The sequence below is a fragment of the Paroedura picta genome, chromosome 15 (genome assembly GCF_049243985.1).
Source record: "Paroedura picta isolate Pp20150507F chromosome 15, Ppicta_v3.0, whole genome shotgun sequence".
In the NCBI taxonomy this organism is placed as follows: Eukaryota; Metazoa; Chordata; class Lepidosauria; order Squamata; family Gekkonidae; genus Paroedura; species Paroedura picta.
In genome coordinates, this window is record NC_135383.1 from 18,822,177 (window position 1) to 18,835,277 (window position 13,101).

The following is a 13,101-nucleotide window of genomic DNA, read 5'->3' on the forward strand; positions in this document are numbered from 1 at the left end:
GTGCAGAGGAGAGTGACGAGGATTATCTGGGGCCAAGGGACCAAGCCCTATGAAGATAGGTTGAGGGACTTGGGAATGTTCAGCCTGGAGAAAAGGAGGTTGAGAGGGGACATGATAGCCCTCTTTAAGTATTTGAAAGGTTGTCACTTGGAGGAGGGCAGGATGCTGTTTCCGTTGGCTGCAGAGGAAAGGACGCGCAGTAATGGGTTTAAGCTACAAGTACAACGATATAGGCTAGATATCAGGAAAAAAGTTTTTCACAGTCAGAGTAGTTCAGCAGTGGAATAGGCTGCCTAAGGTGGTGGTGAGCTCCCCCTCACTGGCAGTCTTCAAGCAAAGGTTGGATACACACTTTTCTTGGATGCTTTAGGATGCTTTGGGCTGATCCTGCGTTGAGCAGGGGGTTGGACTAGACGGCCTGTACGGCCCCTTCCAACTCTATGATTCTATGATTCTATGACTTGTTCCTTTAGATCCTGAAATACATTCTGGCCAGAGAAATCAAGGAGAAGGCCAACCGAAGCCTTTCCAGGAAATTTACAGACTGGGCTTATGGGCCTGTACAGTCCTCCCTTTATGACTTGACAGAGTTGGACACCACCTCCGCCAACTCTGTCCTGGACATCATTGTGTACAACACCAACATCGGGGTAAGTCCTCGTCCCCTCTGAACAAAACTATTGTTGCAGGAACAACAGAAAAGAACAAGAGTCCAGAAGGATCTTAAAGCCAAAGAAAATCTATGGCAGGGTAGGAGCTTACCTGAGTCACTGCTCCCTTCCTTGGAAAAGACTTTAGAAGAAGACAATCCTATATGTCGGGGGTGGCCAAACTGTGGTTCTACAGATGTCCATGGACTACAATCCCCATGAGCCCCTGCCGGCTTAGCCAATTGGCAGGGGCTCGTGGGAATTATGATTACTATTATGATTATTATTACTGTCCTTGTTATTATTGTTATTATTTAATTTATACAACACGAAAAAACAGGCGGTTCTGAATAAATATCCTAACAGAAAAAGAGAGAACCTGTCCCAGGCTATCAAAATTAGTTAACAATATATTTATACAATCTCTGTTTTAATGATAAATGAAACAACCAGAACGGACTCTAAATTTTGTTCCGTTTTCAAAGTAGACCTTTCATCAGTGGTTGTTTCCTCCTATGATTTTGAAACTTATCCTAGATGTTTTCAATATTTCAACCAACTCAAAGTTGTAATCAAAATTCTATGCATGTAATACCGGCCTTCAGCTTACAGATATCTGGACAAAGCTCTCCCATACCTGTGAGCTGAAGGCCAGTATTATTTAATTTATAACTGTAGTCAGTGGACATCTAGACAAACACAGTTGGCCACCCCTGCTATCTATCTGTCTGTCTGTCTGTCTGTCTGTCTGTCTGTCTGTCTGTCTGTCTGTCTGTCCACTTTAGTTTAATAATTTAAATGTGTTAACTCTTTGTATTAGATTGTCCTGCTTTGACACATCTCGTACGCCTTCTGCTTCTCTCCGCCGCACTTGGCTGGCTCTCTGAGCGGCAATCTTCAAGGTGCTGCCGCCTCGGTCCATGCTCAGCCTGAGGAGCTGACATGATCTGTTCTTTCTCGTCCCCAGAACCGCCACGAGATGCTGGCGCTGGAACCGCTGCACTCCCTCCTGCGGATGAAGTGGAAGCATTTTGCCCGGCATGTGTTTTTCCTCTCGTGCACCTTGTACTTCATGTACAACGTGATCCTGACCCTGGTTTCCTACTACAGGCCTAATGAAAATGAGGTCAGTGATGTTGCTTCTTTGCCTGTACCCTGTCAGCCATTGGGCTTTCTAGAACACTGCAATGGGCAGCCCACAGTTCTCTGAGCAGTGGGAAGTTCCGGGACAGCGCATGCATATATTGCGCAGAATATGGTTCGGAAGCAGAGCTGGGGACACCCCAACTTGGGACCCGTCCCCCCTCACCCCCTCCAGGCCCATTATTGGCCAATTGGGAAGGGTGGTGGTGGTTGACACAGCCATACATGGCCATATCACCCAATAAACGTTTAAAAAATGTTAAAATATTAAAAATTAATACCCATTTGGGAAACCCTTCCAAGGCTGTCCACAAAGCCCTGGGTTTCATGAATCCCTGCTTGAGGGAGCCTGATCTAACCGATGAGAGGGGGGTGGGTGGGACCAATTGTCAACTGCACCCAAGAGAGAATTCTCTTAACTCTTTCCCTCCCGGATCCTCTTGCAGGTAGAGTTCCAATATTCTTGCCGTTCTCCTTTTCAGCCTCCCCCATATCCTTTGGCTTTGGCGAATGACCTGGGCTGGCTGCAATTGTCAGGGCAAGTGACTGTCATGCTGGGGGCCATCTTCATCGCCATCAAAGAGGTACCTGCAAACAAGCTGACAATGAAGGCTCCGGGGTCTCTGACGTAGCTTACGTGTAAAAGTGATGGGTGGCAAGGCACATATTTCAGTGCCGTTCATTGGTTGTAATCACTCATTCATTCATCCACATCCTACCCCAAGAATTTCCCAAGCTGGCATTGGCAGTCCTGGTTGTTGCCATCCTACATCCATTGTCTCTTGAACAGCTTGGTGTAGTGGTTTGTTTATTTAATGTATTTATTGTATTCGTCCACTGTCATTTCCGGCCTGCCAGCTCAAGGTGGCTTAAAGTAAAGGTAAAGGTATCCCCTGTGCAAGCACCGAGTCATGTCTGACCCTTGGGGTGACGCCCTCTAGCGTTTTCATGGCAGACTCAATACGGGGTGGTTTGCCAGTGCCTTCCCCAGTCATTACCGTTTACCCCCCAGCAAGCTGAGTACTCATTTTACCGACCTCGGAAGGAGGGAAGGCTGAGTCAACCTTGAGCCGGCTGCTGGGATTGAACTCCCAGCCTCATGGGCAAAGCTTTCAGACAGCTGCCTTACCACTCTGCGTCACAAGAGGCTCTGAAGGTGGCTTACATCAAGATAAAACTGAACATAAAATTATCAAAAATAAAATCCCCATCTTCTAATCTGGTGAGCCGGGCTTGATTCCCATTCCTCTACATGCAGCCCAGCTGGGTGATCTTGGACTAGTCACTGACCTGATCATGCTGTTCTGACCGAGCAGTAATATCAGGGCTCTCTCAGCCTCACAGGGTGTGTGTTGTGGGGAGAGGAAGGGAGGGCGATGGTAAGCTGCTTTGAGACTCGTCCTGACATCAGAAAGGAGGAAATCTGAAGGAAACCCGGAGGACACAGAGAACTGCAGAAAAGCCCCAGGAGTTACCTAGACCTGACCTAGGCTGTCTTTGTACCCCTAAGCAAAAGCGGCTTGGTCTTGTTTAAATGGGAGAGATCTCCAGATGCAGCCATCGGCATTCCCTAGAAACCTCCGCATGGGAGCTACACCTCCTGTCCTCGGTCCTTGCCGCTACTAATCTCTCTGTTCTCTTTCTGCCCACAGAGCGTAGCCATTTTCCTGCTGAGGCCCTCTGACCTCCAATCAATTCTCTCGGATGCCTGGTTCCATTTTGCGTTGTAAGTCTTGCCACTGAATCCGGATGACTGCCTCTCTGAAATACCACCTGCCTCTGCAGGAAAGCTATTTCTCTTTCGCAGCTGCCTCGCTGCTTTTCCCTGTGGGCCGTTTATCTGTGGAACCTGACTTTTCGATGTCAGCACTGACATAAGACATGTTGCTTTTCTGCCACCGGGGAGCCAAGGCCCCGGGACCTAAAATAAATTCTACCTGCTGGCTTTTCTCGGAAACCTCTGCTTTCCTCCATCCCATATTTCTCTCTCCCCTTGCCGTGCAAAAGCACAAAGTGACGGTTTGAGGACTCTTGTTTATGACACGGTTTTTATTTTGTAAGTAGCCTTCCACTTCCTGGTTGAACCAGTTGAACTTTTCAAGCCGTGTAGTCCATCAGCCCTGGAGTTGTTCCAAAAGCATTATAGTTGATTGGCAATACAGTGCACTGAAATGCCTTGTAGCAACTATTATTAAATTGGGTGCCTTTTGAATTTAAAGGGGAATGCTTTGATTAAACTCGGGTTGCCAGCTCTGGGTTGGGAAATACCTGGAGACTTATGGGAAGGAGCCAGGAGTGGGCATGATTTGGGGCAGGGGGGCTTCAGTAGAGTATAATGCAGCCTTTCTCAGTTTGTTACCTTTGAGAAACCTCTTCAGGATTCAAGAAATCCCAGTAATGGCCTGATCGTGCAGAACATGGTTGGGAAGCAGAGCTGTGGACACGCCCACCCAGAGCCCCTCCCCTTCCCACCCCATCCAGGCCCCTTCATTGGCCCTGGGGAGGGGGGGGGTTGACATGACCATATATGGTCATATCACCTGATAAATGTTTAACAAATTTAAAGCATATATTAAAAAATCAATTAACTCCTGCTCATTCAGGGCCATCAAGAAACCCTGGCTGAAAAAGCCTGACATAGTCACCCACCAAAGCATCCGTTTGCTCAAGAGGGACTGATCTCTGCTGCTTGGAGACGAGCTATAATTCCAGGGGATCCCCAGGCTTTACCTGAGCACTGGCATCCCTAGATTAGATCAGCTTTTTTCTGGGTCTGTAAAATGAATTGAGGGAGAAACTTGGGGGGACAAAACCTGGCAGTTACTCAAGAGCCGTGCACTGCGGAATCTGTACTAGATTTGCAACCAGCCTGAACCAAATTGCACCGAAGCGGAAAAGGGAAGATACAGAATCTAAATTCACACCCACCGCTCTGCCCCCTCCCCTGCCATAGCCAAGCCCTACAGGCAATCCAGCAGAGGCACCGGAATTCTGCCTGTGCCAGCTGCTCCATTGCCGGCAGCGGAGGGGAGCACTTTGGGTACCCACCGAGGGATTCTTGTCTGCCAGCGCCTCCTCCCCTGAAGTGAATGGGAAGCTCTGCACATACGTTGATGATCCCCCACTAGCTGCGGGCCTTTAGGCTAGAATGCTCAGCTTCAGAAGACATGCTGCCACTTGAAAGGAAACCCTGGCCTGTCTCCAACACAAGCATCTTCTGGTGTCTTGCAGGCTAACACATTTTTATCCCAGCGCCAGCTTTTGCGGGCTCCTCTCGGAGATGCGTGACAAACAAGGTGTGAGTCCCGAGACACTTTGGGGAGCATAAAAATGTGTTAGTCTTGAAGGTGCCAGACGGCTCGCGTTCTGTGTTTTGGTTTTTTGCCACAACGGCTCCGTGTTACTTCCTTTCTGGAAACTGGCCAGGGAGCGATGGTTCTTTTTGCTTACGTAACCACCTGCGCGGGTGTGTTTTTTGATGTCGTTTTGGACAGCTTCATCCAAGCTCTGCTGGTTATCTTCTCCGTCTGCTTGTACCTGTTCTCCTACAAAGAACACCTGGCCTGCCTCGTCTTGGCCATGTCCCTCGGATGGGCCAACATGCTCTACTTCACCAGGGGCTTGCAGTCGATGGGAATCTACAGCGTTATGATCCAACAGGCAAGGACTCGGTTTGAAACCCGTGCATTTATTGGCCTGCCTTTCCCTGGGCTGCAGTCAGTATTTGGGAGTGGGGGAGCCAGCCAGGATGACCGGGGGTGCTGTGGGGAGGAAGGCAGCGTCAAACCCCCTCTGCTCATCTATTGGTGGGAGAACAGTCAGCACCCTTGGGCCACCCACCGAGAGGGGTGCAGTGTGGAATAAGAGTATAACCAGGTCTATTTTGTTTCCTTTTCAAGGTCATCTTGCATGACGTGGTCAAGTTTTTACTGGTGTATCTCGTATTTCTGCTTGGATTTGGCGTAGGTAAAAACACCTCTCAAGGGTTGTATGCGGGAGTGTCGGGAGACCTGTGAAAAGGCCTACTGTGGTTTGAAAGAGAGGCTAATGTCAGTTCCTCACAATGCAGAAGTTGCGGCCCACTGGGATGAAGAGAGCCCAGAGTCTGGTTTGGTAGCCTGCTAGGAGCTGGAGGGGGCCGGTCGGGAACAGTGGACGGCTTCTTCAGGGTTGCCCACTATGTAATATGAGAATATTACAACCAATTCCTGTGGGCCAACAACAGGACATAGAGGCCAAGGCCTTCATAAGAACAAGACCATAAGGAGGGTCCTGCTGGATCAGACCTGTGGTCCACCAACATCCTGCCTCACACAGTGGTCAAAAAGTTCCTCTGGAAGGCCAACCACAGCCTCCAGGTGGGACCTGGGGATCCCCTAGAATTATAGCTCATCTCCAGACTAAAGAGATCAACTCCCCTGGAGGAAATGGCTGCTTCAGAAGGTGGACTCTGTAGCATTATACTCCACTGAAGTCCCTCCCTGCCCCAAATCCTGTTCGCTTCCAGCTCCATCCCCAAGTCTCCAAGTGTGGAAACCTGAGACCCAGCATGATGGTTAAGAGCAGTGGCCTCTAATCTGGAGCACCAGGTTTGATTCCCCCCGCCTCCACATGCAGCCAGCTGGATGACCTTGGGCCAGTCCCAGTTCTCTTAGAGCTGTTCTCACAGAGTAGCTGTCTCAGAGCTCTCTCAGTCCCACTTATCTATTTATCTGCCTGTCTGTCTGTCTGTCTGTCCATCCATCTACCGACTGACCGACCTATCTACGTATTGGTAACCTGGTAACTAAATTCAAAATGTAGTTAAGACAATTCAAAATACAATTAAAATTGGGAAAAAACAACCTCAGGGCCCATTCTGCACACATGGGATAATGCACTTTCAATGTGCTTTGGCAGCTGTATTTTCCTGTGCAGAACAGGAAAATCTACTTCTAAAATGCATTGAAAGTGCATTCTCTATTGTGTGCAGAATAGGCCCAGGTTAAAAATTGGCATTGGCGATCTAAGAACTGGTATCTCTTATTGTATCTCAGTCCAGCAAAGGTCTAAATTTCCAATATCAATAGTAGAAGGTAACATGCGGCCCTGATAGAAGCGAGATGTTTATTTTCATCAGTCCCAATCAAAAGCCTGGCGGAAGAGCTCCATTTTGCAGGCCCTGTGGAACTGTGCTAGCTGTTCCTCCTACCTCCCAGGCTGTCTATTATGGGGAGAGGAATGGAAAGGTGTTTGTAAACCACTTTAGGACTCTTTCAGGGAATGAAAAACGGGGTACAAAAAAACAGCTCTTCCTCTTCCTCTTCCTCTTCCTCTTCCTCTTCCTCTTCCTCTTCCTCTTCCTCTTCCTCCTCCTCTTCTTCTTCTTCTTCTTCTTCTCCTCAGCCCATCAGCCCAGAGCCAGAGACACTTTGTGAGACCCACAAGTATAATCTTAGGTCCTCTTCTTTCCACACAGCCCTGGCTGCACTGATTGACACTTATCCGGACGACAGCAAGTGCCACTCCAACAGCAGCCTGGGGACAGTGGTGATCCAGCTCTTTGAGCTCACTTTGGGGCTGGGGGACCTGGCGATCCACGACAAGGCCAAGTACCCCGTGCTCTTCCTGCTCCTGCTCATCTCCTACGTTGTCCTGACCTTCGTCTTGCTCCTTAACATGCTGATCGCGCTGATGGGAGAGACGGTGGAGGACATCTCCAAGGAGAGTGAGCACATCTGGAGGCTCCAGGTGAGTGGAGGAGGAGGAGGACGGTTGCCATAGTCAGGGGCCACAGAATAGAAAATCCTAGGGCTTGCTCCATTCTCCAAGCTCAGGTTGTAACTGTAGCCATCTGTTTTCCCCGATTAACAAAATTCCATAGAACAGGGGTAGTCAAACTGCGGCCCTCCAGATGTCCATGGCAATTGTAGTCCATGGACATCTGGAGGGCCGCAGTTTGACTACCCTTGCCATAGAATGATGACAGTAAGTAGTAACATCTCATTTTGTATTAGTTAAGGACATAAGAAGAACCCTGCAGATCAGACAAGTGGTCTGCCTCGTTCAGCATCCTGCCTCACACAGTGGCCAACCAGTTCCTCTTGAGAGCCAACAACAGGGCATAGAAGCCCAAGGTCCTAGAAAGAATGTAAGACCATAAGGGGGGGGGGGTCCTGCTGAAACAGACCAAAGGTCCAGCTGGTGCAGCATTCAGTCTCACACAGTAGACAGCTGGTTCCTCTGGATAGTCAAGAACAGGGCATAGAAGCCAAGGCCTTCATAAGAAGAGCCCTGCTGGATCAGACCAGTGGTCTGTCTAGTCAAGCATCCTGTCTCATGCAGTGCCCAACCAGCTCCTCTGGGCCAACAACAGGACATAAAGGCCATAAGGAGGGTCCTGCTGGATCAGACCTGTGGTCCACCAACATCCTGTCTCACACAGTGGTCAACCAGTTCCTCTGGAAGGCCAACCACAGGCAGAGAAGCTGTGGCCTTCACAGGAACATATGAAGGGTCCTGCTGGATCAGACCAGAGGTCTATCTTGTCCAGCATCCTGTCTCATGCAGTGGCCAACCAGTTCCTCTGACAACAACAGATCAGAGAGACTGAGGCCTTTCCCTGACGTTGCCTCCTGGCTCTGAGATTCAGAGGCTTAGTGCCCCTGAATGTGGAGGTTCCCCTCCCCCACGGCTAGTAGCCACTGATAGACCTACCAAGAATCTGTCTAATCCCCTTTTAAAGCTGTTTCTGCCTGTGGACATCATTACATCCTCTGGCAGCGAATTCCACATTCTCTGTGTAAAGATCTATTTCCTTTTGTCTGTCCTGACTCCAGCTATGGAAACAAAGAAAGAAAGAAAGAAACAAATTAGGGGCAGCAGCCAAACAACAAGGTGCACAAACCACATTGATGTAGAGAAAGGAACGTCAAGGCCTGCTCTATCCCTCTCTCCCCAACATATTGCACCCCTCTGGGCTTAATGGGGGCCAGTGACCATTGCAGTTATCGGCAACTGAAGTCTAGGGCTTGAGCACAGATTTCTTCCCCATCTCTCCCCCATCAAAGTGGCTGTGAATATGGCCCCCTTGGATTGAGTGCCGATGTCACCTGGCCAGTGGACCTCTGGAACCTTTTGGTAATGCTGTTGCCGTTCTTTCCCCTAGAGAGCAAGGACCATTGTGGAAACGGAAAAGCTGTTACCAAAATGGATAAGGAGGAAATTTGAGCTGGGAGAGTGGTGCAAAGTGGCTGACAACGATACCAGGTTATGTTTAAGGTAATTAATTTCAGAGTTCGGTGGTTGATGCTGCGGCATGCTAACAGAGAAAAGCTGAACAAAACTGTACACAGCTGTAGTGGCATGCCAGTTACTCTAGAGCAAACTCATTTACTTTAATAGAAGGCTGGTTGTCTCATGAGACAGGGTGAGACAGGGTGGAAGATGGATGGATAGATGATACATAGTATAGGTATTTGTTTGAGGCTTTCACTTCTCATATATAGGAAACACAACGTCACAATTAGCGATGGCAATATTTCGAATTTGTTTTGGCTGACATTTTAAAGACAGGTTTGCAAAAAATAAACAACACCTCATTTTAAATTAACATCCTGAAGAGCTTTACAACAAAAGGATATGAATTTTATAAAGGTAAAGGTAAAAGTATCCCCTGTGCAAGCACCAGGTCATGTCTGACCCTTGGGGTGACACCCTCTAGCGTTTTCATGGCAGACTCAATACAGGGTGGTTTGCCAGTGCCTTCCCCAGTCATTACCATTTACCAAGCTGGGTATTCATTTTACTGACCTCGGAAGGATGGAAGACTGAGTCAACCTTGAGCCAGCTGCTGGGATTGAACTCCCAGCCTCATGGACAGAGCTTTCAGGCTGCATGTCTACCGTCTTACCGCTCTGCGCCACAAGAGGCTCATATGAATTTTATATTTATATGTAATTCCTTTTGATCTAATGCTCTTCAGGATGTTAATTTAAAATGAGGATGTGGGTTTGTGTGCAAACCTAAGTCTTAAAAACATCAGCCAAAACAAATGCAAAATATTGCCATTGCTGATTGTGACATCATGTTTCCAAGATGTGAAAAGTGAAATAAAGCTGCAAATGAATATAATTCTTTTCCTATCCTAAGAAAACTGAGACCATGTGGATTAAGTTTAATAATGACTGGATTTCTATCCTCTGCAAACAGGATTAATGAAGTGAAGTGGACAGAGTGGAAAACCCACGTTTCCTTCATCAATGAAGACCCCGGGTCGACAGGTACCGTCAACTTGGCAGCATCAGATTTAGAGACATGCCCTTTTCTTTAAAAGCTCCGTATTGTTTAAATCAGCCTTTCTCAACTTCTTTAATATTGAGAAACCCCTGAAATATTCTTCATGCTTTTAGAAACCCCAGAAGTGGCACGATTGTGCTGAATATGGTTGGGAAACAGAGCTGTGGACACGCCCACCTGGAGTCCCCCCCCTTCCCACCCCCTCCCGGCCCATCATTCCCACTAACTCAGGAAACCCTTCCAGAGTTGTAAAGAAAACCCAAGGTTTCACAAAACCCTGGTTGAGAAAGCGAGGTTTTAATATGTACTAATATGTACATGTGTAGCTCTAGATTCAAATGAGTAGCCGTGTTGGTCTGAAGTAGCACAATAAAATCAGAGTCCAGTAGCACCTTTAAGACCAACAAAGATTTATTCAGGGCATGAGCTTTTGAGTGCAGGCACTCTTCGGCAGACTATGATCTTCTTACATGACAGGGAATATATAGCAAAAATCAATTCTGTCACATCAGTAGACTGTGTCATAACCAAATACAGCCAATGATAATCCTTTGTCAAAACAGCCAATCAATCCCCTAGAATTCGGTGTACTTTACAAAACACAAGAACAGACCAAAATGGATTGATTGGCTATTTTGACAAAGTAGTGTTACTGCCCACCTGTGCTCTGCTCAGTAAATGCAGTCATGATGATTTTAGAGCCATGCCAACTTGAACATTTTCAGACCCTCTGTGGGGTAGGCTCCCCAGTTAGCACCCTTCATTTTCATTTTTCAAGCCAGAGTGCCATGATCCCAGTGCCAAACTCAAAAGAAGCTGTATCCACACAGACTCGGGATCGCTGGCTGACCTTCCCTGGGGGACAATAACTTCGAAGTCCCCCAGCCTCCTCCCTTGATGGGAGAATTTCTTCAACTCTTGAGCACAGCAGGGCCTACCCACTAAGTTTCCCTTTTGCAGACTTTTAGAGCGGCAGAAGTCCCTCTTGCTACAACTGATAAATCCTCGACATGAGCCAAATCTAGGGATGCCAGCCTCCAGGTGGGACCTGGGGATCCCCCGGAATTTTAGCTGATCTCCAGATTAAAGAGATCAGCTCCCCTGGAGAAAATGACCACTTTGGAGGACTGACTCCAGAACATGATACTGCTTTGCTGTCCCTCCTCGCCCCAAATCCCATCCACTCCCAGCTCCACCCCTAAAGCCTCCAGGTATTTCCCAACCCTGCGTACAGCATTAGTGAAGAAGCAGAGAATTTAATGCATTTTAATTAGGAAAAAAATGTACTCTTTTTTTTTTTAAGATTACAGTAGAATGCAAGACGCCTCAAGAAGTAACAGCAAAATCACGCTGAACACATATGAAGAAATTGAAGATTTGCCAGAGACCTCTGTTTAGCACCGTACGGGTGCATGCAAGACTCTTCAGACCTCCCGACCAACAGCTCCAGAGGCTTCGGCTGTTGCTGCATGGCTCCCATAATGCCTTTCATTCCTCCAGTTTGCCCAGAGTGGCATTCGGGTTAAGACAAGTGGTGCTGCTACTGCCCAAGGGAGCGGGATGGATTCAGAAAGGAAGGGACAGGTGGCAGCCAAGAAAGGCAAGAGCCATTGGTCTGGGTGACAAAGGAAGGAACCCCAAAGGAAGCCTGATTGTGCACTAGGGTTGGGCTGGGTGAGGTCAAGCCCGGGAAATGTGGTTGATGTCCAGGTCACAGGCCTTTGGTTAGGTCAGAGATCACAACCGGGCTTCTGGCCTTTGACCGGGGAGGTAATCAGAGTGCCTTCGGCCGCCTGCCAAACAAAACTGCCCGCCTTACTATGCTGTGTTTTTTTTTTAAGAGAGTTCTTTTTCTAAATATTTGTGAGGCTTGACGACTGGATGTCTAATTTATTGTCCTCCTTTTGGAGGAAGGGATGTTTACCTCTTGTCAAAATGGTGGGATGGTTCCGTTTGCTGACCTGTGTCTCACTAAGCTGCTTTCGAGGCCTGGCGACTATGAAGGGATGAGACAGAAAACACATTTCAGATTCCCAAAGGAAACCACAGCGTGAAATGGTCAACACCGCCTGCTTCGGGACTCGTTCTCCTGCTGGGCCTGACTCAGTGAAAAGGTTGCGTACTGCTCCGGTGGCAGCAGCTGTGAAAAAGCACTTGAAGGGAAAGGGTTAAGAAGCCCCCTCCTTCAGGGGTCTTCCCACTCTGGATGGAGGCTTCTGTGGTCGCATCTCATTCAAAACAGAAAAAAACTGTTGAGAGAGACATGTGATCCATCAACATGTGTCCATTGGCCTAACAGTTACATCTACTGTAGGGATGCCAGCCTCCAGGTGGGACCTGGGGTTCTCCCGGAATTACAGCTCATCTCCGGACTCCAGCGATCCGTTCCCCCGGAGAAAATGGACGCATAGGAGGGTTGGCTCCAGGGCATTGAACCCCACTGAGGTTCCTGTCTTCACCAGGCTCCATCCCAAAATCGCCAAGTGCTTCCCAACCTGGATCTGGCAACTTTATCCACCCCTGGATGCCTTGCTGGTGGCCAGGGGGGCTTGTCCACCCTAGGGTTGTGAAAGGATACTGAGACTGTAAATCTCTGAGTAGGACATGTTTTAAATGTTGCATACCACCTTAGTTTGAAGTGACTGATAATTTATTGGGGGTGGGTGGGTGGGTGGGTGTTTGCGCATACGGTATTTATTGAGTCATCCCTGCAGAATGTGCCTTAGTCCTGATGGATCTTGATTCAAATGCTTTGAAAATGACTGTAGCCAGAAGGGCTGACCCTGATGCAGGATAAGGCCAACCTGTTTCTGAAGGCTCTTGCAGGCAGCGGCCACCCATGCTGACACAGCTCTCGCGGTCCCTGAAGCACTCGAGAGCCACGTGGGCTGGCAGGAAAAGCTTGGCCATTAAGTTATTTGATGCTGGAGTTGTGCAAAATGGGACGGCTTCTATTTAAATAATTGTTGTTTTTTTAAAAGTATTTATTGCAAATTAAATGGAAGTTTTGAAATAAAACATCACACTACTG

The 13,101-nt window shown here is 48.2% G+C and overlaps 1 protein-coding gene across 1 annotated transcript in view; it reads left to right on the forward strand.

The window, feature by feature from the left end:
- Nucleotides 1-12,662, forward strand: part of TRPV3 (transient receptor potential cation channel subfamily V member 3) — a 34,806-nt gene extending 22,144 nt beyond the window's left edge. Inside the window, exons 9-18 of the mRNA XM_077311238.1 lie at nt 474-650; nt 1,618-1,776; nt 2,276-2,377; nt 3,446-3,519; nt 5,288-5,453; nt 5,693-5,759; nt 7,252-7,523; nt 8,941-9,053; nt 9,984-10,054; nt 11,374-12,662. Of these exons, the coding sequence (XP_077167353.1) occupies nt 474-650; nt 1,618-1,776; nt 2,276-2,377; nt 3,446-3,519; nt 5,288-5,453; nt 5,693-5,759; nt 7,252-7,523; nt 8,941-9,053; nt 9,984-10,054; nt 11,374-11,468 (1,296 nt within the window). The 3' untranslated portion in view covers nt 11,469-12,662. The remainder of the gene's footprint in view (nt 1-473; nt 651-1,617; nt 1,777-2,275; nt 2,378-3,445; nt 3,520-5,287; nt 5,454-5,692; nt 5,760-7,251; nt 7,524-8,940; nt 9,054-9,983; nt 10,055-11,373) is intronic.
- The last annotated feature ends 439 nt before the right edge of the window (nt 12,663-13,101 follow it).